The 16423-nt window shown below is 45.4% G+C and overlaps 1 protein-coding gene across 2 annotated transcripts in view; it reads right to left on the bottom strand.

Moving 5' to 3' along the window:
• The window catches only part of ANK2 (ankyrin 2), a 333722-nt gene extending 318893 nt beyond the window's left edge, over positions 1-14829 (bottom strand). Inside the window, exon 1 of one of the 2 annotated variants that reach the window (XM_081924696.1) lies at positions 14002-14829. In XM_081924696.1, the coding sequence (XP_081780822.1) occupies positions 14002-14076 (75 nt within the window). In that variant the 5' untranslated portion in view covers positions 14077-14829. The remainder of the gene's footprint in view (positions 1-14001) is intronic. The other variant, XM_081924705.1, reaches the window with a different exon arrangement.
• Positions 14830-16423: the final 1594 nt, after the last annotated feature.

The following is a 16423-nucleotide window of genomic DNA, read 5'->3' as shown; positions in this document are numbered from 1 at the left end:
CTAATAAATAAATAAAAGGCTTTAAGGGTGAAGATTAGGGGTTGTATCCAATGAAGTCCAGAGCAGATTGGGCAGTGGAGAAGTTCAGGGGGCATGCAGGGTAAGAAGACTTCTGAATAAACAGAAGTCATAGAAACATGGGAAGCTGCCTTAAACTGACCCAGACCACTGGTCTATCCAGCTCAGTACTGTCTGCACTGACTGGCAGTGGCTTCCCGGGGTTTCAAGTAAGGAACTCTCCTGACCACACATGGAGATGCCGGGGACTGAAGCTGGGATCTTCTGAATGCAAGGCAGATGTTCCACCACTGAGCTATATCCCTTCCCCATAAAGTCCTTCCACTAATGGAATGATACAACCCTAGGACCACACATTGAATTGGTTAATTGGTTAAATTACTTAATTGAGAAACATTTTTTAATTGACTAAAAAGTGTGAATTCAAATTGAGAAACATTTTTTAATTGACTAATAACTGGGAATTCATTAATCAGGCTGTAGATCTATCTATTACTTCCATTAGGAGAATATATATATATATATATATATATATATATATATATATATCTGGATAGCTCAGCTGGTTAGAGCATGGTGCTGATAAGGCCCAGGTTGCAGGTTCGATCCCCATATGGGACAGCTGCATATTCCTGAATTGCAGGGGGTTGGACCAGATGTTCCTGGGAGTCCTTCAGGGCGACTTGCTGCCTAACCTACCTGATGACAATGAAATGAGGACGGGGAGAACCATGTATGCTGCCACTTTGAGCATAATAACCTTATCCAAAAGTTTTGTTTTCCCCTCTTCTGCATCTTTTCGAAATGGGCTCCCGTATAGAAAAGTGTGAAATTCTGCATGCTAACTCTGAAGTTGCATTTTAGAGGCAAACATTGTGCTAAGGTGGCGTATTACTTTTCTCTCGATCTTCATTCAGTCATAAAATTTCCCCTTCTCATCAAAGAATATGAGCTCATTCACACATGCATAGTCAACACTTGACAACTGTAACATCCTGGGGTGATCATCATCTGTGTATGAGCCATCACAGATCAAGCATTGCAGACAGAACCCTTCCCATGAGCTTATACCATCTACAGCTGCACATCATTGGTTCATGTATTCACCGGTAAGTCATCCAGCAATGATTAATTAAACAATAATTTAATCATGGGAGGATAACATATGCATCTCTTTTGGGAAGTACATCTATATGTAAAGTGTCTTAATCATTTATTACCATTTTATCTGGCTTATAATATTTGAAATCCAATTTCAAAACTCAGCATAGTCCCAGTTCAAAGATAGGTAAACTGAAACAATGTTAAAGGTGACAAGAGTAATTCTTTTTTTAAAAAAAAAAGTGAATAACCAAGAGATAAGATTATCAGGCACAGTCATCTTAGACCTAGGACTCAGCTATACAGCTGCACATAAAATGTTTCAAGTGTGTTTTAAGTACAATATACAATGTGACACTAGATGGCAATGATGAGCCTTATGGAAAATTGGGTGTATTTTTTAAAACGCTTTTTAAAAAATCATTTTCATAATGGTTTTTATATGTGTGTAGATTCCACCTTAGTTAGCTGAAAGAGCAACCCAAAAAGTAGGCCTCTAAGGAAGGCCTCTAAGGAAGAAATAAGGGACTGAGCAGATTCAAATGCCATAACCCTGTTCCAGACTACTTAGAACAGTGATGGTTTTTTGTTCCACCAAATATTTACTTAACGAGAACTCCCAGCAGCCCCAGAAATCATGGCCAATAATCAAGGATGATGGGAGCTGTAGTTTAGTAACATCTGGTGGGCCAAAGATTCCCCACCTGATGTGACTTGCCTCATCCTACTAATGGAAGGGCCATCCCTGCAGAGCTGATTAAGTACAAAAAGCTGCTGAGAGGCCCACAAGGATCAACAAGGACACATTCCCACTGTATTCATCAGTCAGCAGCAACAGAAGAAGCAGCAGTCCCAAAACACACAGAGAAGCTTCACAGAAAATTTTTCACAGAGCTACAGAGCATTTCTTTTTGATTTTGTATGTGCAAGCAGTTGCCCTTGAGTTTATTAACACAGGCACCAGCTGTTTGCAAGGAAAAAGAGTGGCTTTCCAGTAATGACAGTATTTCCTCTCTCACCCCTCACCCGCCCTTGTGTACTCTTCTAGGAGAAACAAAAATAAAAGCATCTCACTTGAAGCCTAATAGTGGAACTAAGCAGGAATTTCTGACCAAAGCAGCAGGAGTCAGTCTGATTCCACCAAGGTTTTCCGATACATAGCAGAAGAGAAAACCCGCATGTTAAATGTTAAGGAGGTGGCAAACAAAAATAATTCATTTCTCATCCTCCTCAACATTTCAGAGGATTTGTTGTGGCTACAGGGCTATAAATAGAACCCATAGGGAAGGCTGACCTAGGAAGACTGTAGTCATATGATCAAATAACAAACAATGGGGTACTGTCTGTGAACTAATCTGAACACAAGCAAGGGCTGAAAAAGGTTCTGGGGTCATCTAGTCTAGCCCCCTCCTCACCTTAACAGTCACAACAATCCTCCTATGAATTAACTTAGTTCTTGTCCCCAGAATGCGTGCAAAAGACAGGGACAGATGCTAACAGTGTATTTCATGGCAAAACTGCTGGCAAAAAAGTTAAAAATTGGTAAAAAGACTGAGGTGGATTGCACAAGTGAGTCAAGCCAGATACTCTCGAAAAATGAGGAAGAGCAATCTGCAAAGCACTCAAGCAGTTTTTGCTGGTACTAAAAAAGCTTAATAGGCAGAAATAAGAACTATGAGGCTTCCATAGGTCACCAGTAAATGCAGTTGCTGAGGAACAGTAAGCTCAGGTACTAGAAAGGACAACAGATTAGTCTAGAATGCAGCAGCACAACTGAATTTAAAAGGGTTAACACAGCAAACACTCAAATGTTTTGCAGGCTTTTTTGATGAATGAATCTTTTGTTGCCTAAACAAAGATTCTTTTAACATAGGGAAGTCTCAAGTAGTTGCCCCATTGTGCTCCTCATATTCAATGGGAGCAATTAAGGCACGCAGATAAACCAGAATATTTTACAACCACGCAGGCATTCTTTTTTTCATTTTTTTTAAAGAGCTGTGCAAGTGGATGCAATGAAAGATACAAAGTTCTCAGACTGCACAATGTCACTGTGGTCAGATTTTTTTTTCCATAGTGGGAATCTCAGCTGTGATGTATGACTCAACCGCAGCTTTGATTTGATTACCAACAAAAAAATGTGGAACAGTCACGCATAATTGGTCCCAGCAGTCGTAAGGAAAAACACACATAACTATTATTTCACAGTGTTATCAGACCATTTACTGAAAATCCAACTTCAAACATTAATCCCAAGACTGGATCTTACATGATAGTTCATACTTCACAAAGCACACAGGCCCAAGACTGTTGCCTATAATCCATCACTGAATGAGACACTGATCACCCACCAGGGATCTGGTAGTCATGGATTACACATGAAGTTCACGAGGCATGGTAATTGGTCCACAACTTTGTATTTTGTTTTACCAGGAGCGTGCTAGAAGACGAATACAGGAGGGAAAACCCCATTTAATTAAATTGAAAGGCTAAGGCAGCAATCTTCTGAAATCTTACTTGGGAGTGAGTTGCATGGAACTCGGTGGGATTTATGTCTGATTAAAGATGCTTAGATTTGGGCTGTAAAGAGGAAAGGAAAAAAATGGGGTGGGGGAGGAATAAGAGCTTAAGCTTACTGAGAAGAGAAACTTTACATGCCAAAATCCATATCAGGGCAATGCCTTTATGAGGCCAACCGCAACATCACAAAATAGTGTGTAGGTTTTCAAGCTATCCAGAATTCTTCCTCAGAGAAAGTTTCTTAAGCTGATGCTGTTTCCTATACCACTGGTACCTCGGGTTACATACGCTTCAGGTTACAGACTCCGCTAACCCAGAAATAGTACCTCTGGTTAAGAACTTTGCTTCAGGATGAGAACAGAAAGCATGCTCCGGCGGCACGGCAGCAGCAGGAGGCCCCATTAGCTAAAGTGGTGTTTCAGGTTAAGAACATTTTCAGGTTAAGAACGGACCTCCGGAACAAATTAAGTACTTAACCCGAGGTACCACTGTAAACATATGACGTTCCAAAACAACCCATTTAATTCTTTTTAACTAGGGATGGATTAATTGCTTAACCTGTCAAGAGCCACACTGGAATCAAACCGCAAGTTGTGCACCTGCACATTTAATATAGCTTGTTTCCATTCTTTCCTTGGTGCCTCCCTCAAGGTTCTTCCCTGGACTCAGAGCAAATTGATCTGAGGCTTTTGCCTCATGGAGACTGGCCTATTCCCATGCCCTCTATGTGGGCCACGCACATTCTAGACAGCTATGTCTGGCAACCAAAGCTTTTCTCCCGACTGGCTATCTGCTTCTCTCCATTAAATCAAAGCTAATGAACATCTTTCTCCTGCATCACAGCAGTGCCAGAAAAGTCAAAAGATTCCTGTTTTGAAAGAGAGTGGTTTACTGGGGGATATACTATAAAGGGAGAGGTGAGAAGAAGGCAGCTTGGAATGTAATGGGAGATCTCCAGGTCATTTGCAGTAGATCAGCAAGGATTTCTGACACCTAATTATGTAACAATAGCAGCAGCAAAGAAGCTTTCTCCACCTCACTACTGATAGTTTGCTGAAAAAAGAGTGAATTTGTGTGTTAAAGCGCTAGTGAGATTGGTTCTGGTACTGATGACAAATTCCTGGGCTGAACAGTTGTTCAGCAACTCCCTGCTCCTTAGTTCTTAGGATATGTCTGTTCACCTGATCCAATGTTTTGCACCTGGCTCCACTTAGTGGATTTCAGGGTACTAGTTTTTTAAAAAGGAGATCCCACAAGACAGAAATCTGCCCACCTGCTGTACAGATAACCAGATTAATTGCAGCCCATCAACCATTTATGGCAGCCCACTCTGTATGAGGAAAGTTCATATGTTCATAATAAACTTGCTATTGCATCCTAAGAACCATGAATAGACTTGGGTTTGCAGAATGAGGCTCCCCAATTCGTTTTTCTGCTGCAGCCCACCCACACCCCAAGATACCCCCTAAAAAGCAGACTTTGAGGAACAGTGTGGGACATGGGAAGCATGGAAATTAGTGGGCATTTGGGACCTCCTATGCATGAGAGAGAGTACCCTGCTGCCTTGCCCTTCACTCTCCTTCCTAGTAAGCAGCAGTGACTCAGCTGTTGGGAGGTTAGTTGAGTGGAGCTGCCACCAGCACCATGCCATCTGCTGTAGCTTCTCAAAATGAATCAGTAAATTACCTATTCAGACAATGAGATTATATGTGTCTTTTCCTACCACCTCCTTTTGCAGTTCCTCTATCCCCTTCTCACCCATTTTTCTCACCCCCTCCCCCAATAATCAGTTAGGATCCCATCCGCACTGAGTCCTCATTTGATTTTTTGGGGGGTTCTCCCCTTAGGAATTTCACCTTAAAAACAAAGCAAAGCAAAGCAATTGTTTCTGAAGATCTCAGGCATTCCCCCCTCCCCTGAAGTCTGCCAATGCCTTTCTCTTGTACAGAAGCATACCAAGGTGTCCCTTGGCAAGGAGCTGTATTGGCGTCCCTCTGTCAGAAAAAAAAATATGAGAAGCAGGCGAGGGTGCCTAGACAGGAGAAAGGTGTCTCCTTCAGGCTGGATAGGGTGTCCACACTGCTGTCTGCCTGGAATCCACTTGAGGACCACTTTTCATCCCCTCCTGCATCTGCTGCAACAGCAGCTTTTCCTACTGAAGATCCCGGCAGGTTCCTTCTGCAGACAAAGCATGTGCTGGAGTTCTGAGCTGGTGTGTGTGTGTGTGTGTGTGTGTGTGTGTCACAAGAGGACTCCAATGCCTGGTAAGTGATTTTTGCACACACACCAAGGCCTGCACCCCCAGTGGGGGGCTGGTTTCGCCAATCCCTAGCTATGACTATGCCCTTGTATATGGGTGCAGTTCTTTTGGCTACAAAAAAACAAGATACTCAGAGACTTGACCTGATACTAAAATAGAACAGGAGTAGCCAATGTGGTGCCCTCCAGACCCTCAACAATTTTGGTGGTTTCCTGGTTTTTACTTTTTGAAATATGGCAACCCTAAGTTATAATCCAAAACATATTGAGGGCACCATGTTGGCTTTCCCTGGAAATATATGTGTGTGTATATATGTGAAACATTTGACAGTGCATGAAACTATTTTTCTGGCTGCAAGTGTGGATAATATATTTATTATTGGACAGGTACTGCCTGTACAAGTATTGCTGCTCATGCTGTTATTTCTGTCTCACTCACAATGCTGAGTTGCTGGCACTAGATAATACATCCTGACACCCTTTGCTTCATTCTTCACAGTTTCATTTTCACCTCCACCTCCGGAAAAAAAGAAGAATGTCACCAGCTAAATTCAGCACTCCGGGGACTCTTCAATTTGGTAACAAGATGCTCAACCAATTGCATCAGAGACTGCTCACAGCCAAATTAGACATGATATGGAGTTACACATTACTTTCCTCCATGATGTCTTCATCCAAAAGCAGCCATGGCAGGCTGCCTGTGTGAACAGAGGATGGGCAGGTGGGGAATGGCCGCTTAAGGTACAGGTATTGGAAGGGATGTTTCCCTTCTGTGGGTGGGAAATCAGCAGGAGGCATTTTTTAGTGGACAGTATAGAGCAGGGAGTTAGAACAGTCCTTCATCCAGACACCTCCTGTGAAAGGGCTCAGGTTGTTGGGATATTCCGTTTCACCTTAAGAACAGACGTGTGGATTGTCGCATGTCACATGCCTGTTTACACTCCAGCACAGCTTGCTGGGAACTTCCGCTTGTGTGTAGCTTTTGCTTTAGCTGTCTTGCTTTGGATACGAAGGAGATCAGACATGTTTCCTTTTGTCCTGATTTATGCAGAATAAACTGCTTGTAAATATGCTCACACAGCCTCTCCTGCCACTTCTGTTGCATAGCATTTACTCTGCCGAGTAGCGTGCCCTAGCTTCTGAAGCTTGGTTCGCAGATTCATGCTGCACCAAGAACTGGAGTTTGCTTGGCACACCGGCCAGTGGGCTGGAACCAGCTGGGGACCTGCCAATTACCCCCATTTCCTTGGTTGCATGCCAACAACGGTAACGTGGTGGAAAAGACCTTGGAGAGCAGACGCAAGTCAGATCAGATTAGACAATATTTGGGAAGGGCTATGGCTCCCTGGTAGAGCATCTGCTTTGCATACAGAAGGTCCCAGGTCCAATCTCTGGCATCTTCACATAGGACTGAGAGAAAACCATGTAGACATTATTGAGCATCCTACGTTCCTATGAAATAGAACTCTTGTGTCACATCTAGTTTATCCCAAGTCATCCACCTAATCCAGAGGCGGTGGCAGCACTACTTAACAGGTTGAGTTACTATTTTTATCTCCATGCATTTGCTAGTTAGCGTCTCTTTTAAATTGTGCAGTCAGCTCAAATCTCAGCATCACCCTTGATCTTCCTTTACTTTCAGTTGCGCTGTTGAGTGACAGCTGTTGTACTGCTAGTGAATTAGGCAGCCTACAGGAACATTTAGAGAATGCCTAATAAGAAATAATTTCATGCACCTGACCTGGGTGCTTTAAAATAAACTAGAAAAATGATAACCCCTAAGTACTATTTCATTTCAGAGGTCTTACAATTTCTGACATTTAAAGGCCCCAATCAGCAACCAGCTCTACCTTACGTATTTTTGTGGCATTCATACCCACAGAATGAAACAATCCAGGTAGGTGATGAGGAGCAGGAAAGTAGGAGATCACCTTCTTCCTCATCAAACACTTCAGGGAAAAGCAGTAACTGCAGCTAATTCCCCACCACTTTGCTTTATTTACCATCTAGCCCAAGGTTTCCCAAACTTGGGTCTCCAGCTGTTTTTGGATTACAACTCCCATCACCCCTAGCTAGCAAGACCAGTAGCTGGGATGCTAGGAAATATAGTACAAAACTAGCTGGGGACCCAAGTTTGGGAAACCCTGATCTAGCCTGATGATCAGCTGTGGAGAGTTCAAAAGCTTGCAAAAACTTCTGTTGGCCTAATAAAGTTATTGCCCTGATACAGATTTTGGGTTCATTCTTCTTATGAGCAAACACTGCTGCTTTTACCTTTTGTGTAGCTTCAGGAACCATCTCTTGAAGAATCACATAACCTCCTCCCATTCCTTAAGACCAAGCCAAGGTACATAAGAAGAGACCAGCTGAACCAGACCAAAGGTCTATATCAAGTCCAGCAGCCTGTTCTCAGTGGCCAACCAGATGCCTATGGGAAACCAACAATCCGAGCTTGACAGCAACAGCACTCTCCCCACCTGTGATTCTTAGAAACTAATATTCAGAGGCACACTGCTTATAACTGTGGTGGTAGAACATAGCCACCATGACTAATAGCCATCAACAGCCTTACCCTCCACAAATCTATCTAATCAACTTTCAAATCCATCCAAGGCTATTCAGAAGGCAGATTTTTTCAAAATGTAGTTCACTTTGTTCATTTCTGGAAAATTTACAAAATAGTCAACATTTCATCCATATGATCCAATAAGCTATTATTTAAACCTGCGGTGTGTTGAAGGCATCAAATATTAAAAATGAATGCAATGAGTCAAGCTTACCAAAACTATTTTCAGTAGTTAAACTAGCTTGCCCTATTTATCCCTTTACAGAGTGAGACCACTGTTGTTCTTGTGGTCATTGTGGTCTAGGTTTCATCTCTGCATAAGCTGTCCATATCAAAGGAAGGAAAATCAGGAAAAATACAGGTGTCAAAGAGAAACACAGGTTGACCAACTAAGCCCAAGCTGAAGGCCTTGTTAGCATCAGGTGCCCCATGGTTGTCTAGGAGTAGGTAGCCAGATCCAATAATGTCTGTATACCACTCCTAGCCAATTAAAAGGCTAAGCAAGGAGTTGAGAAATCACTAGAAAACCAGTAAGAGTATATTTTCTACAATTTCCTGCACCCTTTGCTCCTCTGGTTCTTAATCTTATGAACAATCTTTCTCATCCTGAGCTAAGGGGAGTAATTTAGCCTTGTTGCTGTATCAATTGTTTAATCACGGCAAGCATTTCAGCTTGCCAAATGGTGGGGTGGCCTGTTCCGTTTAGCCGCCTGAGGAGAAACAGGGAAGTGCTGTCCTTCATACCCCCTCACTGCCTCCCTGAAGCCTCACTTACTGGGGTCACACGGCGGCAACTTCTGGGTTCCAGTGAGATCTCGCAAGGGCTCCACAAGATCTCCACAGGGCTCATGCAAGATCTCACCAGAAGCTGCAGTTGCGGTGGGGGATGGGCAGAGTACCTGGAGTGGCATTGGAGAAGCGAGGAGAAGTGGCTGTAGCTTCCAGTGAGATCTTGTGAGATTTTGCAGGACTCTTACAAGATCTTGTTGGAACCCGGAAGCAGCAGTGGGCAGGGTGCATGCAGCAGCGCTACCCCTTCGATTCTGCTACCTGAGGCATCTATCTCAGTCCATCTCATGGACAAGCCAGCCCTGCAGATGAAATGATCCCCCTTCTCCTCCCTTCCATGTACTGTTCTGGTGGTTCTCCTGACACAAACACTGACCCTGTTTGGAGAAGGGTGCACATGAGTAGATGGGGAAAAGCTTACTTATGCAAGCAGAAGTCATTGCATGGGCTTTCACTGACAGGACTCATTAGTTGGATCCTGCCCAAGATATCTCACAGTACTGTATATTAAAAATCCCAATTAAATTAACACGATTGCCTTAATGTTGATGTCATTAAACACAGGAAAGTTTCACAAGCTAGTTAATACCAACAATATAGTTTGGGAAGGGGAAAATATCCTAAAATTTGAAGTAATTTTAATCTATGCACCAGAGTCTTTTAAATCCACTTGCTACTTGCTGTTCACAGTTCCAGCCTTAGCATTCACAATCTGTATCAATGCATATACCTTATCAGTCAGAGGACACCCTCTACAGCACTTCCACAACTGAAGTCACAGTTTCCAGGCACCAACCCATAACAAACCAAACATCTTCTGCAAATTCAGTCTTATTCTTTTAGAAGGCTGGAAAGCACATTTCGGATGCAATCCTGAAGCTAGGGAATTGGGGAAATTAAGTCAGTTATTAAACCTCATCCGACAAGTTGCTGGGCTTTCACTGGCAGAGCAGAAGAGAGGGCAAAGAAGCACTCAGATTTCTTTTAAATGATTTTCTTCTAGAACTATTCCCTTTCCATTGGAAACAATGAATGGAAAAACAAATCTCTGGTTTTGCGACAGGTTGACAGACTGAGAAGGCATGGAATTCTTCGGATCCAACCCTTCTTCTGGTCCTCTCCCCATTTTTTTGCTCTACCAATGTTGTTATTGAGTTAGGGATGTGGACATTTCAAAGAAGGGGATGAGAAAAGGCCATGGCTCAATGGTAGAGCATGTGCCTTGAAAGCTGAAGGTTCCAAATTCAATCTCTGGCATCTCCAGGTAGGTAGGAGAGACCCCTACCTGAAACCCTGGACAGCAGCTGCCACCAGTGTAGACAAAAGTGAGCTAGTTGGACCAATGGACCTTCCTATGCTCCTAGCATATCTTCCTCTCTGTGGTGAGAGCTGAATGAGCTTTAGAGAAGGAGGTCTAATGCCTCCTATTTTCCCTGGACTGCCCTCCTAAGGAAGAATAAGATTACTTGATCCAAATAACTTTGCAATTACTTTTCTTGCTTCTAAAATTAAGCTCTGGTACATGTTCAGTTCTCTCCCTACCCCCACATCCAGTTTCCAGCTGGCAGTGAAATACAAAGTGCCAGAAGAAGTGTTAAAAGAGTCTGTTATAATGGTGTTTCTGACCAGAGCCAGAAATAAATTACGTATGAAGTTCCAGCCTCATCTTTCAATACAGAGTCATTGTTACTTGTTATAAAAAATCATCTGCATTTTTAATGGTAATCCAAACATCAAACCCTTTTACGTTACCATATAATTCCTTGACAAATGAGTTTAATATATAAGAGAAGGAACCCCAACATGGCACCTATAATCAAACTGTAATCCTTCAAGAATGCAGTCCCTTTCTTTTTCAGCTTCTTCTGAAGCACTTCCAAAATACGTGTACACATATATGTGTATGCTTTTTAGCAGTATGAAGTTGGCAGCATTTCTGTTGTATCACACTGGATAAAAATCAGGCCAGGTGGAGAATGACAAACAATTCTAGCAAACATTTAAATATATATGCAAACTGATGCATCAGTTCCCTGCAAGGTACCTCTCTCGCCTTATTTTACTTTTTTGTTTGTTCAATAAGATATATACAGAAGAATAATGCATGGGAGAAAATACTATGGGAAAAGTTGTATTACTAATTAGCAACTTGCATCTGTGCATAGCTGCAGTCCAACTATAAAAACTGAAAGTATACAACAGTTGTTCATCAATTAGTTTTTGATATGAACAAATATCATTTGCTATAAGGCATCAGTATGAAAACTAGAATTCTGGCAGAAATAAATTAAAGCAAAAGGTGACAGATATCACTTTTAATATCTGTGTTTTATTATACAAACACACACACACACACATTTGACAAAGGCATGTGGTTACTGTCAGAATCTTAATAGAATTTTGCAGAGCTCTGCAGCAGACAAATTCATTTTAGACAATTTAATGGATGTCACTGAAGACCACATTCATTAAAAATCAGATCACATAGCTAGACATTACCTTTTCTCATGAGTCAGTTTATATCAGTAAAAGGAGAAAATGTGAAAGGAAGTAAGGCAACAGAAAGGTGGGGTTGGGAAAGGATTCTGTTATGAAACAGAATGAAAAAATCAAGGGCACTATGAATTTCTGTACAATTCAAATGAGCTGTCCAGGTACTGTGTACCTACAGTATTCCAAGTCCCTTTCATTTCAGTGAATGTGCTCTAAGCATGACTAAGCCTACATCCAGCTCTGTATCAGTAAAATTGTTACACTAGAAGTTCAAGAGTTGTTTTGTTTTTGTTTTTGTTTTGAAGGCCTAATATAAAGGTTATTACCAGATAACCTTCATGTTTATAAACTTTCAACACTCACTGAAATCTCTCCTTTGCTGGTACTGCAGCTCAGACCTCTTGCAAATGACATTTCCCTTCCTGTCGTCTCCTGTGTTGTTTACCAATGACAAAATCCAGGGTGAGCTGGTAACCAAGGAAAGAATCTTTCTCTGTTACCTATACCAGAGCCAAACTTCACTATCTTCGTAGTATAACAATGCATGGTGGCAGCATACGCAGCAAAATATAGAATTCAGACCTCTGCACTCCCCATGCATCAGCAATACTTTCATGATTCTGTGACACACTTCCACTTTCATCCACAGACACGCAAAGACTGCAGCAATTGTCATGCACAGTGTAAACTGCAATCTGCATTCCTCAATAACATGTTGGCTATGGCGTGTCTGTGTAAGGCAGGTAGTGCTTATTTATGTCTGTCAAACAGCATAGCTCTTTTTGTGCTGTCTGCAGTTGTGTTGTCTTTGACTGGCCTGTGATCTGCAAGCAATGCGTTTTGTACCTCAATGAATTTTTTATTCCATCTGATCTTTTCATCTATGAGATGGTTAGTTTATTTGAATGGTTGGTGCTGCCAGTACGTAGTTGGTCGGATGTTTGATGGGAAACGGGTAATTGTTTACGATGTCAGAATGAAGCACTTGAGCTGAATCCTTCATGTGGGAACTACCCACTGCTGGACTTAAGTGAGTGCTGGGCCAGGCACAGTGCCAATCAGTATAAATGTGCAGATGGGCCTCGCTATATCTTTTGTGTGGTCTGTAAGCCATGCAACACTGTGTTTGTTTTGTGTAGGATCAGGACAGTTCTCTAGAGGGAGGGAGTGCTGCAGTATTTGGCGTGTGGGCTGCCATGCTATGTGTTTGTATATAGTAGTATCTGTATCATGTGTCTGCAAAGAAATCTGTGAAATGCTGTGTCTGGCTAATGGTCTGCACTGCACGTCAGCCTGTAGTATTATGCAGCTGTAGCACCATGGTAGGTGTTTGCATGCACCTACGGTCTGTAGGCTCTTATCAGTCAGGGAAAACTACTATGCTAACACCTGTCATAGCAAGGTGCCTTATACAAAGTCAGACTGTTGGTCCATATAGCTCAGGGTTGTCAACATTGACTGACAGGCACCCTCTAGGGTTTCAGATGGGGAGCATACCCAGCCCTACCTGGAAATGTCAAGGACTTCTTCTTCCACTAAGCTTGTTCTTCCACTAAGACATGACCCTTCCAAACAACACAGTGTGTACACTGACCATGTGCCATTACTTAAGTCAAGATACTTGTCTGACAAGCCTAAACAGTGTTTTAGTTTTTCATAGGCAAGATGTCCATATCAAGGTGTGCTGTGGGGGGGGGGCCTGATGGCTTATGGTGCAGTCACCCGGCTGAAGCTAAGGAGCCATTGATCTGGGTGGGTGCCCACTTGAAAAGCCCCTAAATGACCATGTTAAGTTCAGTGAAGGGAGAAAGGTGGGGTGCAAATATATTAAATAAGTAGCGTCTGTCCTGATGACCAACGTATTAAAAAGATCACTGCCGTTTTGAGTGGTTTTGCCAGACAGTGTGGCAACATGAAGAGACAGAGGACAGGTAGAGCGGTGTGATGGATGGAAGCTGGAGCCCTGCGTGTGACTCACAGCGTCCGTTCCCCCCGCCACCCCGTTGCACATGCCAGTCTAAGTTTGTTATCCCAAACCCCTTGACTTCCAAGCAGACCCCACCCCATCCCACCCATTCGCAATATGGTTCCTTCAAACAGGTGCAAGTTAAGCTCGTAGCCGCAGGGCGGGTGAGTGAACGACTGCGCGCGTCCGCGGAGAGGCCGTTCGCGCCTCCGGCTGCGGCAGCCTGAGGTAAAAGCGCCCCTCCGAGGGCGTTTCCCGCCCTTCCTCCCCAGGGCCGTGTGAGCGCACCCACCTGCCGAAGGCGTGGCTGGCTGGCTTGGGGCGACGTCCCGCCTCCAGGGACCCCCGGGGAGGTGGGGGAAGCCATCTTCCCGCTCGGGGGCTTCTCCTTCCTGTCCTCCTCGCTGTCCCCCTGCCGCTCTCCTTCCAGTCCCGCCGTGTTGGGTCTGGTAGCAGCAGCAGCCGCCGCCGCCGCCGCCGCCTCCTCCTCCTGCTGCTGCTACTCCTCCAGCTGCCGGCCTCAAGCGGGCCAGCGCCAACGGAAGGCAGGCGCTGGGCTGCTCATGCTCCGAGGTCCCTCTCGCCTCTTCCTTTCACCTTCCTCCGTCCCGCCTGCAGCCGCCCTTCTCGCAGCAGCCTCGGCCAGAGGGGAGAAGGAGAGCTGGTCTCGTCGCCGGCCAAAACAGCACGCCCGGATTCCCTCAGCAGCCCGCCTCCGAACCTGCAATAGGCTGGACGCTGCAATGGGGGGTGGCGTAGAAAGAGAGAGAGAGAGAGACAGAGAGGAGGGGAAGGGCGGGAAGAAGGGCACGCGACTGGTCAATGAATGACCTTCCCCGAAAAAGTCGGAGGCCGCCGCCGCCGCCGCTTCGGCTCCCTCGCTGCGCCCTGGCGGTTGGAGAGCTGGGGCGCTTCTTCAGGCGCGCCGCAGCCGCCCGGCTTAGTGCAGCGCCAGCCTCCAGGCTGAGCCTCTTCTCTCTCTGTGTGTGTATGCGCGCGCCCGCGTCTCCGTATCTGTCGGAGGAGGGAAGAGAGCGAAGCGCACCAGCGCGGGGATTATTATAGGAGCTCTCTGTCCCTCACACACACGCCCAGAGGTGAGAGGAAAGGAAGGCTCGGCTCTGCATGAGCTCATGGACAGCTCCTTGGAAGAAGGCTCGCTCCGTTGCTGCCGCTGCTGGCGGACGGAGGTGGCACAAGCGGGAAACGGGTGGGGAGGCGCAGAAGGGGCGAGGCACGTTTCGAGGTGGGCGAGCGGTTCCCCACATGTTAATATTTCGGAAAGGAAGACAGCCGGGTGTGTGAATGGCAGGAGTCCAGCAGTCGTGTGTGGCTGAGGACTGGAGGCGGGCGAGTGGGAATGCAGGGCTGTCCAGTCCATGAAGAAAGGCTCAGGACCCCACCCCAGCACCTCGCAGGATTTCTGCCCTGCACGGTGACTTCATTTTTTTCCTGTCACGGCTTTGTAGGCGTCGTGAGTACACCCACGCAGAGGCGGTGGCCTGAGCGTGCAGCGGAGGTGTGGTCGCCAGAGGAAGGGCTTTCGCTCTCGTGCTGCTGCTCGGCAGCTTCATCCCTCGTAGGGCAGGCGCACCAGTGGGATAAACAGAAGCAAGCGCCTCTCTGCCTGTGCTAGGTAAAAGGTAAAGGATCCCTGGACCATTAAGTCCAGTCAAAGGCGACTATTTGGTGCGTTGCTCATCTCATCTTGCTTCAGGCTGAGGAAGCCAGCATTTATCCACAGACAGCTTTCCTGGTCATGTAGCCAGCATGACCAGAGCGCACAGAAACACCCTTTGCCTTCCCGCTGCAGCGGTACCTATTTATCTACTAGCACTGGCCTGCTTTCAAACTGCTAAAGTAAAGGTAAAGGGACCTCTGACCGTTAGATCCAGTCGTGGCCGACTCTGGGGTTGTGGCGCTCATCTCGCTTTATTGGCTGAGGGAGCTGGCATACAGCTTCTGGGTCTTGTGGCCAGCATGACTAAGCCGCTTCTGGTGAACCAGAGCAGCACACAGAAACACCATTTACCTTCCCGCCGGAGCAGTACCTATTTATCTACTTGCAGTTTGACATGCTTTTGAACTGCTAGGTTGGCAGGAGCAGGGACCGAGCAACGGGAGCTCACCCCATCACAGGGATTTGAACCGCTGACCTTCTGATTATGAAGCCCAAGAAGCTCAGTGGTTTAGACCACAGCACCACCCTTGTCCCATATGCTACTCCCATGGCGTTCTGAGTTATCTGAGCTTACTCCCAGATAACTTGGTACAGGATTGCTCCCTGAAGGGTCCATTTCATGAATGACATTATGGCTGCATTCCTATAGCCTAACGTACCTGGGGAGTAAGCCCAGTTGAACTCAATGGGACTTACTTTTGCAGAGTCATGGATAGGATTGTGATAAGCACAATTGTGGCATGGACTGTCTAGCGTTGGTAGTGCTATATCTGCTATACGGGCAGGGAGAGCAGCGAGGATCCTTGGCCTCCCCATCCCCAGCAGAGCCATCCCCGGTGCTCCTCCAGCTTGTACGGCAGCCAGCGCCGTGCTGGGGGACCCTTTACCTGCTCATCCGAGGGGAGCGGCAACCGCAAACTTCTCAGCTGAGCGGTTAAAAGATGTAGAGGGAGGAACAAGCTGTATCGGTGCCTTGTGGCTTTTTTCTGCCTCTGTGCAGTATGAGGGCAGAATGGGATGGCGGTTTCACTCA

This window comes from Podarcis melisellensis (genome assembly GCF_964234715.1).
Source record: "Podarcis melisellensis genome assembly, chromosome: 9".
Classification (NCBI taxonomy): domain Eukaryota; kingdom Metazoa; phylum Chordata; class Lepidosauria; order Squamata; family Lacertidae; genus Podarcis; species Podarcis melisellensis.
Note: the sequence above shows the minus strand (reverse complement) of the source record. Positions and strands in the feature narration are given on the sequence as shown.